General features: G+C 43.7%; 1 protein-coding gene across 1 annotated transcript in view; it reads right to left on the bottom strand.

The window, feature by feature from the left end:
• Positions 1-18: 18 nt before the first annotated feature.
• FKBP6 (FKBP prolyl isomerase family member 6 (inactive)) overlaps positions 19-23,927 on the bottom strand; it is a gene marked incomplete at both ends in the record, with an annotated part of 67,810 nt that continues 43,901 nt past the window's right edge. The window contains 2 exons of the mRNA XM_083379446.1: positions 19-610; positions 15,012-15,060. Coding sequence (XP_083235572.1) covers positions 19-610; positions 15,012-15,060 — 641 coding nt within the window. The remainder of the gene's footprint in view (positions 611-15,011; positions 15,061-23,927) is intronic.

Genomic DNA, 23,927 nt, shown 5'->3' with positions numbered 1-23,927 from the left:
CTTTGCCGAGGCCGGCGCTTAGCTCGCGGGCGCCGCTGTTGCAGCCCCCTTACACCCCCGAGAGGCGGACCCGGCGCCGGCGGGACACACCCCGCACAGGGCGGGGCAGAGCGGGGGGGGGGAAGGGCGCGGAGCCGGCCGGTTGGGCGAGGGAAGTTTGAGCGCGCCGCCCTCGCAGCTCTGCGCTTTCCAGCCCAGGCGCCGCGCTCCGCTGCGCTTTGCTGGATGGACTCCGCCGATGCTCCGAGGGGCCCTCCTGGCGCCGAGTGGTAATCGCCCAACTGCTGCCGGGGAGCCACAGAGAGGCGCGGAAGGGCGCGATAGATGCCCGTAGCCCGGCAGCCTCGCCTTGTCCCCGCATCCGTTCCCAGCTGGATTGAGGCGGCGGCGGGACTCGCTCTGAGGAGGAGACCGCCGGAACTCCAAGCGAGGGGCGAAGAGACGGGTTGTTCTTTCGGGAGCCGGGGAGGCGGCCTCTCGGCGATCTACCGGAGGTTTGCGCTCGGCAGGACTTTTACCTGCCGAGACTGGACGGGCGGAGGCTCCGGAGAGGCGGGGCAGCGCTGGTTTTCTCGGCGCAAAGGCGGCCCCGTCGGAAGCCTTTGGCCGCCTGGCCTTGGGAAGCTCAAGTTGCCAGGTGATGTTTCCCAGTCCGCCTTCGTGAAAATCCTCTCCCTACCTCGCCTTTTCCTTTTATCGCGCTGGTCAAGGCTGCAATAGCCCCGCTGAGTTTGGTTTGCCCTCCTGCTGCGGTACTAATAGTTGGCAGAAAATGAGGTAGTCTAAACCCGCGTTTCTCAACTTCAGCAGCTTTTAAAGATGTATGGACTTCGACGACGTTCAGATTTCCCCAGTCAGCGTGGCTGGTTGGGGGAATTTTGGGAGTTGAAGTCCATGCGTCTTAAAATTGGCAGAAGTAAACTACTGGAGAAATGGAAAACTTAGCGAGTAAAGGGAAAGGAGCCTTGGTGGAGCAGTGGGCTAATGCCTCCTTAAGTAACACCAGCTGCAGCTGCCTGCCATTAGTGCAGGTTCGAGTCCCACCAGGCTCAAGGTTGACTCAGCCTTCCATTCTTCTGAGGTAGGTAAAATGAGGACCCAGCCCTACTAAGCAGGCGTATACATAGAATGAAGGCTATTGCTAAGCACATTGATTTGTGCTTCTTAGATTGTAAGCCGCCCTGAGTCTTCGGAGAAGGGTGGGATATAAATGAGATTTTTTTTAAAAAAAAATCTCCCTGAAAAAGTTCTACATGGAGAGCCAGGTTCTTGTAGTGGTTAAGACATTGGGCTAAAACCAGGAGTGCACTTAGGCATAAAGCCAACTGGGTGATCTTGGTCCTGCCATTCCCTCTGCTCCCTAGGAAACAGGCAGTGGCAAACTGCTTCTGAAATCTTGCCAAGAAAATTGAAGGCCCCTAGTCCCAGCAATCTCCAGGAGTCAACTCTGATTCAAAGGCACCAAACAAACAAACCACCATAATATGCTCCCTAGGAAGTTGTTCCTACCCTTATAAAATCTCTAATGACAGATGTCCCCTACCAAAGAAATTATAATACCCTTCCATTTAATATAATTCACACTCAGGAACCTTCAATTTCTCATCCCACATTATGCCACTACACATTGGTGTCACTCTTATTTTCCGCAAGTCACATTCAGTCAGTCTGAATTAAACTAATGGTGGCTGCAGCCTGCAACAGATCTGTTAAAAAAACTGGAGCAGAATGGCAGCCCAAAGCCACTTTAAAGCTTGTTCTATTAATGGGAAGGAGTCTGTGCCCATCTACTAGAGTCAAACTTGAGCAGTTGGTCCTGCCCAGATGTCTCAGAAGAAGCCCAGTGGGAATGAAGGACTGGGACATGGTTATCGAGGGCAGAAAGCAAGAAAGATCTGGTCTGTGGGGCCTTCTCCCATCCCAATGAAGGAAAGCAATTGGCCTTAGGTGAATTAATGGGAGGAAACACAATATCATGCAGATAAGGTAAATTATGTAATTTGCACCAGCCAAATGGTGTACAATATGTCATTTACATCACTGGTACAATGATTTAACGTGGGGTATCACTTGCCCCCTCCCCTTCCCAGAACATGCCTATAGAGGAAAGTCATTCTAAAAAGGTAAAGGTTCCCCCGCACACGCGTGCTAGTCGTTTCCAACTCTAGGGGCCGGTGCTCATCTCCGTTTCAAAGCCAAAGAGCCAGCGCTTGTCCGAGGACGTCTCCGTGGTCATGTGGCCGGCATGACTAGATGCCAAAGGCGCACAGAACACTGTTACCTTCCCACCGTAGTGGTCCCTATTCTTCTACTTGCATTTTTACGTGCTTTTGAACTGCTAGGTTGGCAGAAGCTGGGACAAATAACAGGCGCTCACTCTGTTACGCGGCACTCGGGATTCGACCCGCCAAACTGCCGACCTTCTGATCGACAAGCTCAGCGTCCTCACCCACTGAGCCACCGCCTCCCTTAAAGTCATTCTAATTTGATCTTAATCTGAGCACCAATGTTTAAGCTGTTTCTGAATTAATCCATTGCCTTGACTTGTGTGATCCAACCATAAATTAATAAATTTAATTAATCAACTGGCCTGAATTTATAGAATATGTTAAGCACAAATAAAATAAAATAAAACTAGCTGAGCTGTACTGTTATAGCTGCTTTTTGTTACCATGGTGAGTAACTCTGGCAGCCTTATAAATGACTCTTGCATGAGCCTTTTTGGTTTTTGTTTTTGGTATGGATGGAAAAGCGTCCTTCCACACAGCGCTTTCTATCCCAAGACTTTGCTTCTGCATATTAACATTAACATATTCTTCCAATGACGGCAGGATTCTCCTGGGAACTTTTGAAGCTCAAGATGCAGTCAAAGGGGTACCTTTCCCCCCCCTTCATCCAGACCTTTCTAAAAAAGAGACAGAAAAAAGAAACCTGTCAATTTTCTGGATGCAAAAGGTTGATCTGAGACCTGCAGCTCAAAATCTGAAGCAGAGCTACCTTCCGTCTTTAAATGAGAGGGACATGGTGGGCATGTTTAATGCATTAGGGAATCTTTAGAAACAGCTTTGAAAATGAAATGTTCTCTCTTAAGTGCCCAGAATGATTATGGATGCAGCACGTGTAGACAAGGAATGGGGATGTGCAGATCTGCTCAGGAAAAAAAAAGATAATAAACAGAATATTTAATACCAGCCTGCCACTAGCCGGTCTCCTCCTCTTTAATGCAAATATTCTTACTAAAAAGGGGGACTTCTCCCATCTCTAGGCGGTTGCCTTGATCAATTGCCCGCCAACTGTTCTCAGCAACTTGTCTTTCAATGGTAGAGGGGGGAGGGGGCGACACATTGGAAAAATCTGGGCAGTGTTATTTGACAGGATCCCTGATGTCAGACGCTGCTTTCCACAACTGCAAAGGCTCCACCTGCTTTATGGCTTTCTGTTCTTTCATCAAAGACCCCTGTGGCTGATCTACAGCCCATGCAGATGAAAATATATTAATTTCAGGGATCTGTATTGCAGTTCCCTCCTTTCAGACTTTTCTGGCAAGAGATGTTGCAAGAATGTTAAGGCTGAATTCTTGCATCACATTAAATCCTGAACCTAGGTTTAGTACCTTGTTTGTCTCCTCGTAATGGGTGTGTTTAAAAAGATACACAAACAAATAAAGTCTCTTATGCCTTAACATAATGGCCTGATTTTCACAACATGCTGAATCACAGATACTCAACTCTGTTTTAGCCTAGTCTACTATACTGTTCAAATCAAAAACAGATTAAAGCATAATCTACCTATGGAACTCATTGCCTCTTGACATAGAAATATTAAGCGCACAGATCAACATAATAATACAAGTCTGCCTCACTCGTAAGTTACTGGTAATGTTTCTTCTGAGGTCATAATTGTCAGCGAGTGCTTCAGGTTAGCTTTAAAAGAATAGTTCAGTGCCCAAATGTGAGAGACTATCTAAGCAATTCCAGCCACATTCTGGCATTATGCCTTATCTGCATCTTTTCCTGGAGGGATACTTGTCAGTCCAATCTGACTGTCAGGCTGCATTTACAAGCAGAGAGCAGAGAGCAAATGCAAAGAAAGAAAAGGGTGTTTAGCATAATCAGGATGGTAACTGTTCCTTTCCTGACCTTCTTTTAAGTACCCAGTGTTTTTTTGTAAAAGAAAAAGGTGCCGGAACTCACATATGTCATACAACCCGCCTTGCCTACCCTACAAGGTTCCATCCAAAAAAGGTGCCGGAACTCCGTTCTGAGCGTTCTATGAGAAAAAAAGCCCTGACTGTAGCTATGATCACAGGCTTTCCAACAAGAAACATGAAACCCAAAAGGGCAGGGAAAAAGAACCACACAGCCATAGCTTGACCAGAGCTGACCTTTCCTCCACTCACAATTTAGATTTGATAATTCAATAAATGTATGGTCTATTTAGTTCAAGCTGGTTCCTTCAGATGATTTTCTTTTTCAAAAATTCCATGGAGAAATTAATGACAGCCTCTGTAGCACAACAATTTTATAGCGCCATTCTTAGAATTAAATAATTATACTTAAAATCCAAAAGTAAGCAAGCTCCATTGTGTCATGTCTTGAGCCCCTTTTTGCTGGTTAACCATTTCAGAAATCTCTGGAACAAGGTATCTCTAGCTGGCCAGCATAAAGGACTTGATAATTATATCAACTCAGCCTGATACACTCCAGAAGTGCTGGGATGCCAACTCCCAAAATTTGCAGCCAGGTTGGTTAGGGTGCAGACAACCTGACACATCTTGAGAGCACCATGTTAGGGAACATTGGTTCTCTAATGGGCAGCAAATAAAATAAGACCATTGTTTACCATTCTGGGCTGTTGCTCTAATGTGTATACCAGCCAGTCACTGTGTGTGATGGGTGGCTAGATAAATGTGGTTTAATAATTAATGCATTGTGGGTGGGTCACGGATATAGTCAGAGAATTCCCTGTTCCATAATGTTAGAACTTGGAGAACTTGCCCAAATAAAACCGAATGGTCATTTGCTCATAAGTCTGAAAGAAAACCACCTAACAACCACAGCTGTATATGCAGATTTGTGTTTCCACTTGCAACCCTAAATTGCCCCCATTACTGCTCTGAAATGCTTCTCATATTCATCAGTCAGGATAACAAATTGGTACTTTCATGAAAGCTGTTTGGCCTCAGCATAACTTTACAAATGTACCCTTTCCTTGTCCTAAAGAAAAGCTATACAAACTAGGGCATCCAAAGCACGTTTAAAGGTTTCCTTACAAGCAGCTGCCATCTGGAACTTAAAGAATAGTTTCCCCCATTGAAACTGGCTGTTGTGAAAATAGCTGAATCTTATCAGCTGCCCTTTAAAGCTTTAGAGCAGAGGGAGAATTCTGGGAGTTGAGTCCACACATCTTAAAAGTTGACAAGTTTTAAAAAAATATGGTGCAAGCTATAGTTTAGTAATTAAAACAGTACATTTCAGTAAACAGGTCACATTCTGGCTTAGTGAAACCTGTGAACTCAGCTACTATTTTGTTGCTGAAGTGGGGCAGCCTTCAGACTGCATTCTGTAGGTTTAGGAGCTGGAAGCTGAATAACAAGTTTACTGGTTTCCCATTTCTGCCACAGTAAAGTTGACTTAGAAAGCATGTGATGGAAACAAGTGCGCTTTTTGAAATAAACAATTTGAGCTGAAAGGAAGAGAAGAGCCAGTCAATAGACATGATTGAAGATGGAATCAATCATCAAACAGATGTAGGTGAATTCTTGCAAATGAACCTGAGCACTGAATTAAAGTATTTTTGGAGCTTGCAGAATCCTTTGAACCAGACAGTAACTTGTCAGGCTAGATTCACACGTCCCTAATCCACAACAAAACAAAGTTAACAGTCATCAAATTTAGCATGATGTGTAATTCATCTCTCAGATCTTTACTTGATACAATTAAGCATACTAGCAATCTTTTGCTCAGATGGAAAGTTACCACTCTATCAGTGCTCGGGATTGGCCAATGGCATTTTGCCACCTGAGGGTATGTATGTATGTATGTATGTATGTATGTATGTATGTATGTATGTATAAGGGACATGGTGGCTCAGTGGGTTAGGACGCTGAGCTTGTTGATCAGAAGGTCGGCAGTTTGGCGGGTCGAATCCCGAGTGCTGCGTAGCAGAGTGAGCGCCTGTTATTCGTCCCCGCTTCTGCTAACCTAGCAGTTCGAAAGCACGTAAAACTGCAAGTAGAAAAATAGGGACCACTACGGTGGGAAGGTAACAGCGTTCCGTGTGCCTTTGGCGTCTAGTCATGCCGGCCACATGACCACGGAGACATCCTCGGACAAGCGCTGGCTCTTCGGCTTTGAAACGGAGATGAGCACTGGCCCCTAGGGTTGGAAACGACTAGCACGCATGTGTGGGGGAACCTTTACCTTTGTATGTATGTATGTATGTATGTATGTATGTATGTATGTATGAAATTTATTTGCCCATCTCATTTCAAAAGTCTAGGTACTAAAATAGGCTGGGCTGGCAGAAAATCATGTCTTGCAAGAATGGGCTTTGCTTACTACCACTACACTCAGTGCATAGAAGTCACAGGGTATACAGCTCTGTCCTCCAATATCTTGTAGTTTGCTCTCCTTTCAAATGATCCTTGCTCATTTCTTGCTGAATCCAATCAAGCCATGCAAGGTTATTGTCACCCCTATGCCACTTATGTTTACACCATATACGCTCTATGAGCAAAGAAACTTGATTAATACCGGTTTGTGTATGTGGTGAGATTTATTGTGTTGTGCCTATTGGACTAGTTTATGATGCATTGTATTTTTGTGATCCCAAAAAATGGGTTAATTCAGGGATGAAGTTAAACATTTGGGTCAACACATTTGTGGAAACAAAATTGGGCCATTGGCATGTTGGAAGAAGGTAGCTACCAAGCTATGGGATGCAGCACCCATGCTTGTTTTAAAAAAGCCCTGAGACAGGCTTCTCAGTCTGAATTAGTTTATAGTCATTTAATTTAAAATGAACTCAAACCCACTGACTCTGGTTAAGTGTGCTAAGGTAAAGGCAAAGTTTCCCCCGCACATGTGTGCTAGTCGTTTCCAACTCTAGGGGCTGGTGCTCATCTCCATTTCAAAACCGAAGCGCTTGTCCAAGAATATCTCCGTGGTCATGGTGGCCGGCATGACTAGACACCAAAGGCGGACAGAACTCTGTTACCTTCCCACCGTAGTGGTCCCTATTTTTCTACTTGCATTTTTATGTGCTTTCGAACTGCTAGGTTGGCAGAAGCTGGGACGAGTAACAGGCGCTCACTCTGTTACGTGGCACTCGGGATTCGACCCGCCAAACTGCCAACCTTCTGATCGACAAGCTCAGCGTCCTAACCCACTGAGCCACCGCGTCCCATATTAAGTGTGCTAGTTTAGCTAATATTAACCTGGTTAAATTTGGAGTTTTTGTTCTTTTATTTTGTGGTTTAGCATGTCACATGAATTCTGGATCTTTGATTATTGTATAGTTGTGTATTGTGCAAATATGGAGAATGATTAATTCATTAAGGTTAAAGTATTTTGTAATAATAATTTATTTAATTTATATGCCATTCAGTCCCCAGAGACTTTGGGTGGTTGTTGTCTGAACACTATCAAAATATCATTTTCTTATTACTTTTAACTCTGTCTTGAGTACTCCCTGGATAGAAAGATGACTATTGATCAAGTAATAATAATAAAAACACTAGCTGTCCAGCTCAGGATGGATGGGCAGGAGAAGAAAGAGGGGCTCAGTAGAAATGGCTTTGGGGGGGGGAAACAAAGGCTCTGTTACCATTTCCCAGGATTAAACTGGCTTGAGACGGGCACTTCGCATTGTTATGTAGTTGTTCCGTTTATAAATATTGATGCAAATGAACTGGCACATCAGCACCTCTAAAGTAGAGCGGGGAGATGGGGGAAAAAAAACAATTGTTCTCAAGGATACGGAGATATTTTCTGGTGGATTTTTCATCTTCTTTTTCAAGCTTGAATAAATATTTCCATCAAAACATTCCAGGTACTTCATATTTTAAAAGAAAGAAAACATCATATAAAAGGAATCTAATAGAAGCAACTCAGAAGAAAAGGCACGAATTCCATGGTCACGTCACTAGGCTCTATTTCTGCATTTCCTGACAGGAAATGTTTTTTCTTCCCCCCCCCCCCCGCCCCCTGTTTGTTTAGCACAGTATTGTGTAATAATTCAAGTGCTGGAATCGAATTTGGGTGAACCAAATTAAAGTTTGTTTATTTATTTATTAAGTTTACAGGTGGCCTGTCTCATATATATTATTCTGGGCAGATTACAGTTAGACAGAATAGAAACAATAAGAAGCAACCAAAATTAAAACCAACAAAAATATTAAAACTGCAGCTGAGAAAACTCACAAACACTCAAATAAGCCTCCATGCGATCAGGGGCCAAAGCTCAATAGCACAGTCTGGTTTTCAGTGCCTTGTGAAAGGCCAGCAGGGTTGGGGCCAATCTAATTTCTGGGGGAATTAAGCTCACCACAGGGCAGAAAAAGTTGTCCTCCTGGGTCCCAACAGATGACACCCCCACAATGACAGGACCCAGAGCATATCTGTCTTGCCAGTTCTAGTAGGTTGATGCTGCTGGGTAAGGTGGCCTTGTAAGTAACTCAGTCCCAAGTCATGAATGGTTTTAAAGATAAGCCACCAGCACCTTGAATTGCACCCAGAGACATACTTATAGCCAACGTAGCTCATGGAGGTGTGACATGTGCTGAATGACCAGCACCCATAACACCCAGTGCCATCACATTTTGCTGTAGCTAAAGCCTCAGAGTACTCTTCAAGGGAGACCCATGTAGAGTTTATTGCAGGAAGTGACAAAAACATAAATGACTGTGTGCTGGGTTTTAAAGTGGAATCACTGGGTGTCCCTGAGACAGTTCTTCTTGATCAACCCAACTACTCTACAATATAGTTGTTACTATGGGAATAAAGTAATGGTAGACACCCCCACCCCACCCCCATACATTGCCTTGAGCTCTTAGAGAAAATGGTAGGAAATATATGTAACAAACCCAATATTTTTTACAAGCTGAAAATCTTCACATAATTTTGTAAACCTAAGTTGGCCGGATAAATATATTGCCTTAATATAGATTTTGGATTTATTCCCTCTCTTGCAGCCAGCCGAGATGAAGTTGCTTTTATATGTGTCTGTAGAATGTCTATCCAAAACATCTTGATAATCTGACAAATAAAGCAAGCCCAGCTCCAACCCGCCCAGTGTCCAAACACATTGCCGCCATCTCTTGTCAAAATGAATCTTGAGTCAATGGGATGGAGAGATTACTTGTCATGAGATCTTGAGATCCACTGCCAGTTATAGTAGCCAGGGCTAGGCTGGATGGATTCTGGACATGGGGCTCTCTTGTTTCCAATTCAAACTGGAAGGGACACCTTCCAGCTGTATTATGCAGTCCCCCCAAAACACTCACTGCTGAAAACTGGCCATGTGATTCGGCAGTGAAATTTGACAGTGCAGTTTGCTATCAAAATTAGGAAGTCATTCTCCCTCTTCCCCCAGTCCTTTACCTATGTCAGTTTGGATTTATTCTATTTGGGAGTGAAGGGAGTGGCTGGCCTTCGGTGTTCTCCCTACTTTTTGGTCTCTCTGTCCAGCTGACTTGATGCAACCGGTCCAGATTTTCTTGCACGGCTCCTGGTGTACCACCTATGGCCAAAGGACAGTCCACAGCTGGAAAACGGTTCTGCGGGGTTAAGAAAAGGATGCAGCCCATTCTTTGGAGTTCATCTTTAGTTTACGCCTTTGCCTTTTCTTGTTGCAGCTCCATTTTGTAACGAACCAAACCTATATATCGTTATCTTACTATTATAATATGACAATAAAAAACACATTCATTGTAGAGAAAGTCTGAAAACAAACCAATTTGTCTAATTGAACTGTTGTAGCTCCTTCAACAACCAACCAGGGAGACATGAAAGGAACCTCTCTGAAGACTTAATTACTTTGGCAAACAAGCGTCCCCCTGGGCCAGGGGTAGGCAACCTCGGCTCTTTTATGACTCGTGGACTTCAACTCCCAGAATTCCTGAGCCAGCATAGCATAGCTTGGAAACCTCTCCCTTTCCCCTCAGCATGGCTGGCTCAGGAATTCTGGGAGTTGAAGTCCACGAGTCATAAAAGAGCCAAGGTTGCCTATCCCTGCCCTGGGCAAAGGTGTTTTCACAGGCAAATCCTTTCAATCCAGAAGCACCTTCGGTCGTCTCTGTAGGTACTTCCGACATGAATGCAGACAGAAACAACCATCTAACACAGCCACCCCACTGGGGATGCTCCCTCTTTTCAGAGAAAGCCAGAAAGGAAAGAGTTAGCAGCAAAGAAGGGCCAAAGACTTGCACGGAGGGAGAACTGGATGGGACACAGATCTAAAAAAAAATACATGTCTTTTAATTTAATTTTACTTAAATATGTAAAACTGTTGCTGTTGGCTGGCAACATCAAGTCTTTGCCAAGAGTAATATGTGGCTTTCAGAGTCAAGGGCTGCATTTAAACACACCCCCAGGGTATCGGGCAGGAAACCCAGGGCCTGGGGCTTCATTCACAGGCAACCCCTTTGGTTTGATCTCCTTCACAAATAATATACAGTAGAAGAAGGAAGCCGGGATAGAAAGTTTGTCTTACTTATAGGCCCAGCTCCAGGTATTGTTTCTGCTATCTGTAGCCGCCTAAACCTGCCAGTGGTGTTGGAAGAAGCCATCAAGAGCTCTGTTTCTGCCTACTTTTTTCAGTGAGAGGGAACTGAGACTAGGGTAATTATCAGAAGGATTGATGGAAAGCTGCACGAAGGGGCACAAATTGGCTAGAAGGACAGCAAGAGGGGTAAGGGGAAAGTTGGCTTCTTGATCCAAATTGGGAGGACACTGTTGTCCAGGACAAAAGATCCTGAAAGATGCTTGTCTATCACTACCAATCCCTTCTCCCTGGCATTTCAGGTGTTTCTGTTTATGTAGCCTTCAAAGAAACTTTTCTGCTTCAACTTTACTGTTAGCTGCTGTGAACCTCTCAGGCTGTTAATATTTTTACTTTGTGGTAGAACCTACTAGCAGTGTTCCAATATCTCAGGGGCTGCCACAAAGAAGAGGGAGTCAAGCTATTCTCCAAAGCACCTGAAAGTAGGACAAGAAGCAACGGATGGAAACTAGTCAAGGAGAGAAGCAACCTAGAACTAAGGAGAAACTTCCTGACAGTTAGAACAATTAACCAGTGGAACAACCTGCCTCCAGAGGTGGTGAATGCTCCAACACTGGAGGTTTTTAAGAAGAGACTGGACAGCCATTTGCCTGAAATGGTATAGGGTTTCCTGCCTGAGCAGGGGGTTGGACTAGATGACCTCCAAGGTCCCTTCCAACTTCTTCTTCTTCTTCTTCTTCTTCTTCTTCTTCTTCTTCTTCTTCTTCTTCTTCTTCTTCTTCTTCTTCTTCTTCTTCTTCTTATTATTATTATTATTATTATTATTATTATTATTATTATTATTATTATTATTATTCTTATTCTTATTCTTATTATTATTATTACAGACACTGGCCCAAGGAGGGCTTATCTATTTAGCACCCTATTACCAAAAGCAATCAGTCAGGTCCTGGCATTAAACACAGATCCTTGTGCATTTATTTATTTATTTTATTGCATTTATATACCGCCCTTTCCCTGAGGACTTTAGGTTTTATGCATACTGTAACTTTGAAAGTCAAGCAAGTAAGAGATATATACTTCCTGCAATTTGAAAGTGTTTTCTTTTCCTTTGGATTCATTCGTTCTTGGCTGAAATTGTTCGAGGGTCTTGGTTCAGAGACTTTTAAGGCACGATCTCCTTTGTTCGGTCCAGGTGACCAGCCATCAGGATTGTCTAATTCATCCTTATGCCACATTAGCACCTTCCGTAACATGTGGGAGAAGTAGAAAAAGTTTCCTCAGAGTTAATACCATCGCCCTAAAAGAGCATTCCCCAACCCGGCTGCTCTCTAGACATATAGATTTCAATATCCAGAATTCTTGCACATCAGCAATCTTTGCCTGAAAGCTTTTTCTGGAAACAAAAACATGTTTTCTTGGTGAAAGGCTGAATTGCCTTTCTTTATAGTCCTCAAAGGAGATCCAGTATCAATAGCCAGAAGAAAGAGGCATACAACTCCAGTGGAAAGCCTGCCCAGAACTTGTTCGGGACAGAAGGAGCAAACACAGGAAAAGTTGTATCTTGGGAAGCGGGGAGACTGTGGTTCCTGGCATCCTTGCAGCTATTGGTTTCCTCCATTTCTCAAGCTTGGAAACGTGGGATGAGAAGAAGGAGGGAGGAAGAAGCTTGGGGCTTTTCACGCAGAGCAGTCCTAAGGTGTTTGACTCTGGTGCCTAAGTCAAAGCTAGTCTAGTGAAAAGAAGAACTGGGGCTGACATGACAGTAGTGTTCCAACATTTGAGGGGCTGCCAAGAAGAAGAGGGGGGTCAACATATTCTCCAAAGCACCTGAAGGCAGGACAAGGAGCAATGGAGGAAACTAACGGAGGAGAAGACCAACCTAGAACTAAGGAGAAATTTCCTGACAGTGAGAACAATAAGCCAGTGTAATGTCTTGAGGGTGCTCCATCACTGGAGGCTTGTAAAAAGAGACTAGAGCAGACATGTCAAACACAAGGCCCGGGGGCCGCATCTGGCCCGCGAAGTGGTTTCATGCGGCCCGCGAAGCCATCCTGGAAACAGTGAGGGAATGGCCCCCGCTGCCTTGGCCCTGGCCCAGAGACCCTCCTTTGGCCAGAGACCCTCAGATCTGTCCCACTCCTGCCCAGGCCCCCACAGGCACCCTTGATGCGAACGATGTAGAGCTGGCCACGCCCACCCAGTAGGCCATACGCACTCTAGCCACACCCACCCAGTAGGCCAGGCCATACCCACCCGGCCCCCTGAGGGCAACCGCAATGCTGATGCGGCCCTCAATGAAGTTGAGTTTGACACTCCTGGACTAGAGAGTCACTTGTCTGAAATGGTATAGGGTCTCCTGCTTGAGCAGGACGTTGGACTAGAACAGGGCTTTTCAACCTTTTCACCCATTGTACCACTTTTAGGATATGGCAACATCCGAGTACCACCAGTCTAGCAAGGTGTCAAAAACTTGATGACCAAAAAAAAAGGAAAAAAGTGATGAAGTACAGGTAGTCCTCGACTTACAACACTTCACTTAGTGACTGTTCAATGGCACTGGAAAAAGTTAGTCACTGAACGTAATGAAGTTACAATGGCACTGAAAAAAGTGCCCCCCAAGCCACAGCCCAGCAAGACGCCTGCCTGCCCGCCCGGCGGCGCTCTTCCTCCTGTCCAAGTTTTTCATTGTTGTGAGCATTTCTGTTGAGGATTGGCAACGGGGGTGGGGTGGGGGCAGTGTTTGGTTTTTATTCCCCCCCCCTTCTGCTGGGTGGTTGCAGCAGGTTTTGGTCCCTTCACATGACCCTGGGACACTGTGACTATCATAAATATGAATCAGTTGCCAAGCATCTGAATGTAAATCACAAGACCCTGGAGATGCTGCAACATTCCAGTTGATCATTGCTTCTTCTGGGCTCAGCAGAAGCTCCAGGATCAGCGCCAAGCTCCAGCTGGAGCCTGGCACTGATCCTGGCACTTCCAATGAGCCCTGATAGCCCCGAAGAAGCATTGATCCTGGTGCTTTCACTGAGTCCTGACAGCCCTGCAGCTCCAGTCGTCTCTCGCTCAGGCTTGTGTGGTGCTGCCACCGGTACATCTCATTCCCCTCCCCTGCTACTTTTCTAGGATGGCAGGCGTACCACCTGCCAGGTGCCAATGTACCACAGGTTGAAAAGCCCTGGACTACAAGACTGCCAAGGTCCTTTCTAACCCTGTTATTCTACATTCTAAATACTCTTTCCTCCAATGGGACCCTACAGATGGTCTAAAAGCTTTGTCCAGACTGAATTTCCCAGGGCTCTGCTCGGTAAATTTTCCTGGTATTGCTGGGAAAGGAAGCACCAATTGGTTTCTTGTCCTTGGAGTGTCTTTAGGGTTGTGTGGTTTCCACTAATAGGCCTTTATGTTGATTCCCCCTTGTACTAAATACTTTCCTACTTGGTGCATAGTACAGTGGACCAATGCAGTAAAAAGTAAAAAAGACACCAAAATGGCAAAGACAAAAAAAAAGAGTTGTAACCTTGTCACTTGGGCTAGAAGGAAAATTGAAAAGAAGTCTTGTCAATTTTGCATACAGCTAGTCCTCGGTTAAAAACTGCCCTGTTTAGTGACCATTCAAACTTACAATACCACTGAAAAACCACTTTTACCATTGGTTCTCAAACTAATGACAGTCACAGAATCACTATTCGCAATGTTCACACTTGGCTTTCAACAAGCAAAATCCATGGAGAAGCCAGCAGTAGTCGCAATCATGTAACATTGCTTTTAACAACTTGCGGTGAGTTGCTTAATGACTATAGTAAAAGGTAAAGGTAAAGGTTCCCCCGCACATGCGTGCTAGTCGTTTCCGACTCTAGGGGCCGGTGCTCATCTCCGTTTCAAAGCCGAAGAGCCAGCGCTTGTCCGAGGACGTCTCCGTGGTCATGTGGCCGGCATGACTAGACGCCAAAGGCGCACGGAACGCTGTTACCTTCCCACCATAGTGGTCCCTATTTTTCTACTTGCATTTTTTACGTGCTTTCGAACTGCTAGGTTGGCAGAAGCTGGGACGAGTAACAGGCGCTCACTCTGTTACGTGGCACTCGGGATTCGACCCGCCAAACTGCCGACCTTCTGATCGACAAGCTCAGCGTCCTAACCCACTGAGCCACCGCGTCCCTTTTAATGACTATAGTGGAACTCATATTGTAAATCCAACACAGTCATGTGATGTTTCACTCAACAATCATGACAGAGTTGCAGATCCCAATTGCAATTAAAAAGTGAAGACAAAAGGCACTCACCTTTCACCTTTCACCTTCAGTGAACTTGTAAAACAGTCTTTACTGAGATCTAGAACAATGAGAGGATATGAGAGGATGTTCCCACTACAGTGTATATAGCCAACCAGTCAGCACAACTTGAGTTTTCATAAGTGGGAAAACGCTAGTTATAACATGGAGGAGGAGATGACAGCCTTTCCACGATAGCGCAGTAGTTAGAATGCAATATTGCAGGCTATCTAGGCCACAGCCAGGAGTTTGATCCTGGTTGACTCAGCTCAGCCTTCCACCCTCCCGAGGTTGGTAAAATGAGGACCCAGATCATTGGGGGCAATACGCTGACGCTGTAAACCGCTTAGAGAGGGCTGTAAAGCACTATAGAGCGGTATATAAGTCTAAGTGCTATTGCTGTTGCTTCAGCAGGCTGGGAATGATCCTGTGCCTTCAAGAAATTGTTCACGCCCCACAGTTCAACTGAGTCAATTGTGCATTTATTTATTGTATGGCACATTTACAAGACACAAGAGATAAAAATATGAAAGATAAAATCTATTATAAATTTACATATGGATTATAGATATAATTTTTATAACTTTTTGAGGCAATTTCATTATACAAATCAACCCTCAGACGCACTGAGACAAACCCTACATTGGAGTGAAAAAAAAAAGAGCAAAGGATGATATTCCCGCCTTCTTCCACCACAACAGCCGTATCGGGTTCTCATGGAGATATCCTGGCTTTTTCAGCAGGCAGGAACTCTGTAACCTGCTTCTCACTGATTGCTTTCTATGGGTTGTAAGTGGTCATGCTGTTTTCCCAACATTAGGGTTATTTGTTCCGATTTGCTTTTTTAAAAATATTATTATTATTTAAACATATTGGCTGCCCAACTCCAGTAGACTTTTTTCCCTTTGTTGTTGAATTTAATTACTTTTATTTTGTAAGACATGCAGAGGTGCCATTTCGCTTGAGGCAACCTAGCAGTCAGTTAAATAAATAGACAAGACAAAACCATCCTCCATCACCGGAGTGAGGCTCTGAGGCAGCCGTGTACATTGGTCTGCCTCTCATTTAGCTGAAGGAATGGGAAGCTGAGCTGGTTAGCAAAAGAATGCCAGTCTCAAGCAGAGTGATTGTTTTAGGAGAAAGGTGGACCATCTGAAAAGCTGGAGCAGAAGGAAAATGCATTCTGCTACCATTTTGGGGTCCAGATAGGAAATAGAGGGCTATAAGAGCTATTAAATTACACAAGAGTAGTCCTTTTGTTCACCAACAATCCTGTTTCCCCCCTCCCCCCCGAAGGCAAAAATATTGTTTCTGCCTGCTGAAGGTGCAAAGAAGGGTAGTTATGTTCAAACACAAAGGAGGACGATTGAAAGATGATATGAAATGTGAACTCCTGAAGTTCAGCTGCTATGGGTGACCTTCCCAAGCTGTTGTGTTCTCTGGTGCCCTGTAAGGCTTGAAAATATGTCAGACTCTCAAACAGCAGAAAATTGTTTTGCAGGGGTTTTTTTTGTCCCCTGCCCTTCCTTGCCATGTCATTAGCCAACCCAGGATTAAATATATTGCCAGGCCAATGGGGAGAAATCAAAAGATCGGACGTTTCGGTAACCCCCTGACCTTCCAATACGGAGGCTGGGAACAAAAAACAAAGGTTTAAACTAACAAAGTTCAGCCTTTAATTCCTTGGTTAGAAGTGTTCTATAGATATACTCCAAGTGGAATTTTTCACCTTTCATTTTTCAGTCCGCTTCTCACTTCTGATTTTCTAACATTTCCCCCCTGCTCAGTGGCAATTTTCTTATTAGCAATTTAAAGATCTTATAGAATAGCATTACCTAACCATTGATGAGACCATCAGTGTACAAGTGAGGAAATGGCATTTTTCATTCAAGTCCACTCAAGGCTTTTATTCAGATCTCTGTTGCAAGTTAGGGAATAGAAAGATTTTTTAGTTAGTTGGCATGGTGAAAGTTTGAAAAAATATCAATAGCATTAATGTCATGGGTCATAGTTTTTGATACTAAAACTATTTTATCTGATCATATGACATCATTTTTCTAACATTTTTCTAAGTTTTTGCAGGTTAAAAATCAACTCTCTAAATTTCACCTTGGTATAACGTCCCTTCAGTTTTGCTCTAACAGTTTTTGCTCATCTTTTCTGTGTCAGAAAAAAACTGACCATATTCTTTTTCTGTTTTCCATTTTTAGTACCTTGTTCAAATATGAAAGTATGTTATCCAATCTGCAGTTATCTCCTTTTGCTTACCGAGCAAACAACGCCAATTGATAAGGTGCATCTGGAAAAGAGAGCTTGGAACAAAAAGCTTTCAAGATTGCTGTCAACCTTTTGAGGTTGGCCGAAACAGTCACAGAATATAGTAGTGAGGTAGACTAATAGAATCTTGAAAGCCTGCCTAAGTTTCTCACTGTCCCATATTATAATCAAAGTGGAGTTATTTTGGGTTTGTTTATCATGTTTCCTTCTGTCTCCAAACTAAAATCTCTGTCCACTTTTAACAGCTCGCTTCTTCTTTTCTGGTTCTCTCATACCTTTCCCAAGATCAGTTTTAAATTATTTTACAATTTCTACACTAAGGTGATGTTCTCAAGAAGTATGTTAGGAGTGAAGAAAATGTGTGCCACTGGCTATTTACCAGTCACTTAGCATCTTAAAATATTCCCATCCACCAATTCTGACAATAAGTTTGGTTCCTCAACCAAAATGAGATTCAGGACAATGTATCATGATACGACAAGTATCCCAACGACTGAGTAATAATAAGGATTGCTAGTGGAGATATGAACAAAAAGCACCCGCTTTCCAGCTGTCCTGCCATGTCTGACAACTTTTATGGCTATTGACCTAACATTAAATGAGTAAGCTAAGGCTTTGCTGAAACCACTCCCTCTTAAATAAATTCCATCATAGTGAGCTTTTGAGAGAAGTTCTCACATGGAAGACTATACTGAACCATCATGGAGAGAGATAGCAGGGAAGAGTGTCCTGCTTAAGCCATCTCCAGTCTAAGACTCTATAGTGATCTTTATGCTAGCCAAACCCCAAAATTGAAGGTATGGAGCCCACCTTGCCATATTTGCCAGCTCCTGTTCCAGCCTGTGCTCCATGCATCAGCTCACCATTCAGACAGAGCTCCACAGCCAAGGATAAAGAGCTCATTCAAACTGATCCTTAGGAGATAAATTTATCTTCTTCTGGAATTTTACAGATATAGATGGAGCAAAAGGCCTAAGGCAGGGCTAGGCAACCTTGGCTCTTTTGTGACTCATGGACTTCAACTCCCAGAATTCCTGAGTCAGCTATGCTGACTCAGGAATTCTGGGAGTTGAAGTCCATGAGTCATAAAAGAGCCGAGGTTGCCTACCCCTGGCCTAAGGCATCAAGTTTCAAAGGGATACTAGAGAAAACAGGGCACATGGAGCCAACAAGCCTTTAGAAGGAAGGTAGATGAGAAAGGAGGGAGAAGGTGAGCAAATATCCCAATCCCTAAAGGTTTAGAGTCATGTTATTATCATTATGGTCAACTACATATCCTTTTCTGAACTGAGGTCTGCAAACATGCTGGACTTCAATTTCCATAAATCACAGCATCATAGTTTGTTAGGATGAACAATGGAGAAGGGTAGCTGAATACATGAAGAATAGTATCATTTCTGACAGTTGACTGGATAATATAATACATCCTATCTCTACATAGAATTGGTACAAGGGTTCAGAATTCCGGGTTAAAATCTGTTTCCTAATGTATTAAGTTTATTTAACTGTAGGGAAGAGTTTTGTTTGTTAAAACCAAGGGGGAGGGAAGGGGAGGAGAACATTATCAGGGAACATTAAAGAAAAAAGAAAAACTCAACACTCCTTTTATGTAATTGCAGCCTTTACCTATCCTGTGCAGCTGCATATTGTAAAATAAAACTTTGATCAACTTAATTCCAAATTCAATGCAGAGCTTTGATTTACTGGATCATGGACTTCTTTTTGTAGCCACAGGAAAAACAAGATGTGATTTTTTTCCCCACTATGATAATCCAGAAGCCCTGCTCCTAGATTTTAGCACTTGTCTATATAGTATTGCTGAGATGGAGCATGTAAGTGACTCTTCAGATCTAACTATTAGGAAAGAAAGCTTCACAATCTATGATTAGTTAGGGAGAGATGGCAGTGGCTGGGTTTCTATAATATGCTTAACCAGATTCAGGTAAGACCTAGCAGATGCATTTGCCCAATGTGCTAAACTCAGATGAAATTCCTCCCTATTTCCAAACAGGGAAATTTTTCCTGGTTTTGAGAGGAGAACTGGAATTTTGAAGGGATGAAATGCTATCATTAACTATTGTAAACCATAAAATACAAACACAAAATTTAAAAATATATTCCCCACCCCTGGAATCTGCAAAGAGAGGCAGGAGACTGGATACAACTCAAAAGTAGCTATTGCTTATTGCTGGTTGCTCACCCTGCCTGTGAGTTTTCGAAACACCATCAGGAACCTCACTGGAACCTGTGAGAAGGTGAGTTGCCAATCATTCTCTTATTCCAGGTGCATAGCACTGGGTTGTTCAAGGCCAACTTTGGAGTTCAAGGCTCAGATTTTCTGTGTTCTTCCTCTGTTGAGATCCTTTCAACTTTCATATCACTTTAGTGATATCTGAAGATTCTGGAAGGATAAAGCAAGCAGACTAAAGAAGGAAGGGGGAAGGCTTAATTCCACCCCTAACCAGAAAATTGGCTCTGAGTGACACCCCAGCCACACCTTAGCTCAGGGGTCTTCAAACTTGGCCCTTTTATGACTTGTGGACTTCAACTCCCAGAATTCCTCAGCCAGGTACACTGACTGAGTAATTCTGGGAGTTGAAGTCCACAAGTCATAAAAGGGCCAAGTTTGGAGACCCCTGCCTTAGCTTCAGGAGCTTAAGGTAAGGCCAACACAGCTCCACCTGCTGTGAATAATAGAGACTTAGCAGAGTTGGGTGGCTATAGAAATCAAATACGAATAAATAAGAGCTGCCATTATTAGGGGCCAGTTCAAGCTTTGTGCTCTTTCTGCACTGTGCAGGTATTGAGAAGGAAATCTAATCCCAGGAGGATAGAATTTGAAACTTGGCAATGTTTTTCTTCTCAGAAACCAGGCAGGCAGCACAGCTAAAGGACATGAAGAAAGAGCTCTCCAACCCTTCAGATCAAGGCTGGAGCAAAACAAGAGAAAGCTGTGGGGTGATATGATGGGGTGTTTTGAAAAGAAGTTGGAGGAGGAAATAAGAGGTACAAGATTCCTATTTCCATTTGAGCCCTAGTTCTCTGAGTGACCTGGAAAGCCCTTTTTAGCCCATACTTTCTCTCTCTTGAACTTCTATCTCAACATTGAGATGTGACCATTCTTTAATTGGGGTCTATCAAGTTATCTCCTGGAATTGCTTCCTCGTTTTTCTTGGAACCCTTCAAAGCAACCATCTCTGGAATTTCGTCAAGGCAGTACAAAGGGTCCAAATTTGGGCCATCACCATCCCTTTCATGGTTCTTTAAACAGGCCCAGAAACTGGTGCCCTTGTCGCATCTTTTTCAGTGTGAAATTCCAGGCTGGAAAAAGGAAACCCACCCTTTTGGATTCACAATCCCAGCCTCCTTATTTGCCACCTCTAGAGATTACAGCAGGGATAGGAACTATGGCCCTTTTATGACTTGTGGACTTCAACTCCCAGAATTCCTGCGAGGGCGCAGGAATTCTGGGAGTTGAAGTCCACAAGTCATAAAAGGGCCATAGTTTCTCACCTTTGGATTACAGGATGGTCGTTTTCTCTCCCCTCTCTTACACAAAAGCACCATTTGTCCTTAAACCTGACCCTTGGCTGATATCACAGGATCTCTCCCCTTGGAATGTCCTCCGCCTTGCACCTTGCTGATTCACACCCACTCTGAGGGTTGTGTTGTAAGGTTCTTCTGTGTTTCCTTGTGGCTTTGAGCATTCCAGCAGCTGTGAGAACTAAATTGGGCAGGAAGATGAATGTGTGCCATTTCTGTGCAAAGCTCTCTCCCTCCCCTCCCCCCCCCGCGCCCAACACCCGCCATATGCTGGAAAACTTTGTGGAAGGAGTGAACCAAACCAAGAGCACACAATCCTGAGGTCACCTGAATTTCACTGTGGGGAACTCTATGTGGGTTGGACAGGAGACCCACTTCTTTGCCTTTTGCAGCATGGCTTAGGCTCCTCCCTTGTTTCTCTCTCCAGCTTTCTGGAAAGTGTGGTATTATGTCCCCCCCCCCCCCCCGCTGCTCACGCTTCACCTGAAAGGTCGATTGTGCTATGTGGCCAGGAGGGGGGAAAAAACAACGCTGGATTTCATATTGCCATACATTTTCCAAGGCAAGTTCAACTGAAAAGATTCCTCTATGAAGGAAGGTGTTCCTCCCTGCTGCTTATAGAGCAATTCACTCAACGATAACAGGCATATGTTAATTTCATTCCCCTCCCATTAGCGGAGACCAAAAAATAGACAGTGGTTGCAACCATGCAAAATCCTGCCGTTTTCACAGGCATGCACATTTTACACCCAGGCCATCTTAACTCTTTGCATCTCCCTGAAGATGTCCCTGCCTGCTATGCTGATATGGAGACACCCTCACTCTTCTTATAAAGCGTTCTCCAGACTGATACCAGTTTTATCTGGAGTTCTCCTACCACAACTTACCCTTGCCTGGTTTAATCCTTAAAATTCTCCATTAAAAATCTTATTTTACGGAATGACAATTGGAATGTTTCTTGGTGTGGTGTAGTGAAGATGTGGCACATTTTATGCAGTACAGGTAGTCTTTGCTTGGTAACTGCCTCATTTAGCAATAATTAGTAGTTATAACAGTGATGAAAAAGTCACTTTGCAGGTCTGTAAGGCAAAGGAAAGCTGAAGTACAGGTAGCCCTCCACGTATGATGACAGTTGGGCCCAGAATCCCAATCTTTGGGAAAAAAAACAGTCATTAAATGAGACACTTAACTGCTTCATTCAGTGACCACATTTCTGGCTCTCCCAGTTGTCAACTGTGCAAGGAGTAGAGTGTTGGGCTTCCTGTGTGTATTGCTGCTGGGAGATGGCCTGGGCCCTCTTTCAGCCCCATTGGGGAAAACAATTGTGAGATGCTGGCCTTCGCTAGCATTTTTGCCAGATTTGAGGTCTGTTCCTCCAGCACACAGAAGGATTTCCCCTCCCTGCATGGAGGGGAGGGGAAATCTCTTGTCACACAAATCCAACATTCCCCTCCCCCAGTTAACAATCTTCCTGCTGGCATCTCTATTGACTTTCTGAGTAAGCTGGCAGAGAAGTTTGGAAATGGCAATCACATGACTATAGGGGACTTGGTAACTGATTGTAAATGTGAGCATGTTGCCAAGCCCTCAAAACTGCAGTCCTGTGACTGGGGGCCAGTGCCATCTTTTACGTTTACAGGTTGTAAAGCACCCAGTGTTATGACTGTGAATGATTGCTAAATTATTGGTTGTAAGTCAAGGACAATCTGTAAGATGTAAACACAGTTGTGGTTTCACTTGTCAACTGCTTTGCTTAATGCCTAAGTTGCCAGTTTCAATTATAGTTGCTAAACAAGGACTACCTCTATGTTGAATAGTTGAGGCGTAGAGTATCATAGTATTATTCTCCACTGTTGAGTTGGTGCTCTTCAGTCTTCTGTGAATCAGAAAACTGCCAGCTTGAAACTTTCTGTTCCCATGGCTCAATACAATTTTATTTCCATTGCTTCTGATAAAATTCACTGGAGTCACCTAACTTCCCATTAAGACAGTGTTTCTTCACCTCAGCAACTTTAAGATGTGTGGACTGGGGAATTCTTGGAATTGAAATCATATCTTAAAGTTGCTGAGGTTGAGAAAAAGCATTGCATTAAGGTAATAGATGACAGGCTAAAAGATTTTACCTATCTTGAGGCTGCCTTTAGACAATATTCTCCAAAGCACCTGAAAGCAGGACAAGAAGCAACGGATGGAAACTAGTCAAGGAGAGAAGCAACCTAGAACTAAGGAGAAACTTCCTGACAGTTAGAACAATTAACCAGTGGAACAACCTGCCTCCAGAAGTGGTGAATGCTCCAACACTGGAAGTTTTTAAGAAGAGACTGGACAGCCATTTGTCTGAAATGGTATAGGGTTTCCTGCCTTAGCAGGGGGTTAGACTAGATGACCTCCAAGGTCCCTTCCAACTTATTATTATTATTATTATTATTATTATTATTATTATTATTATTATTATTATTATTATTATTATTAAACTTATTTAAACACAGATGCACCTAAGGATACGTCAAGTCTGTCTTCTTCATTGGCTGGAGACAAATTGAATGGAAAGACATGGGAACATGACAGAGAAAGATAGTCTCATGGCATGTTGATGTCATGGTTAGGTGCAAGTATAGAACTGTCCATGGGGCAGAAAATTGCCTTTTAGTCCAACCAACTTTATTAGGAAACTCAATAAGATTTCTTGGCATGAGGAAAAACAACATGATTCTTGGGTTGTTGGCCTGGTCCTGAGTTCTAAGGTCAAAGTGAAGAGCTAGGAGTAAAAACTAACATGGTCAGAAATATACTCTGGGAATTCAAAGACTGGTGAGTAAAACTAAGCCATGTTTGGAAGATCCAAAGACCACAAGCAGAAAAATCATGAACATAATTCAAGAAGTTTAATCAAGTCACATGATGCTGGCTTAGTAGAGAAAAGGGAATGTGAGAAATACAGGTCAGAATCAACATCTCTTATTGTGGTTATCTCAAGAGCGGTAGAAGAAATAACATGTTTCTGCCTCTGTGTTAAGCAGGATTTATATGCTCCTCTCCATTGCCTTTCCTTGGGACGCTTCAGTTGGGCCCCTCTCCTATAGTATTAGGATAAACCTAAGGACAATC

Source organism: Vipera ursinii (genome assembly GCF_947247035.1).
Source record: "Vipera ursinii genome assembly, chromosome: 1".
In the NCBI taxonomy this organism is placed as follows: Eukaryota; Metazoa; Chordata; class Lepidosauria; order Squamata; family Viperidae; genus Vipera; species Vipera ursinii.
The sequence above is the reverse complement of the archived record's forward strand: the minus strand, read 5'-3'. Positions and strand labels throughout refer to the sequence as shown.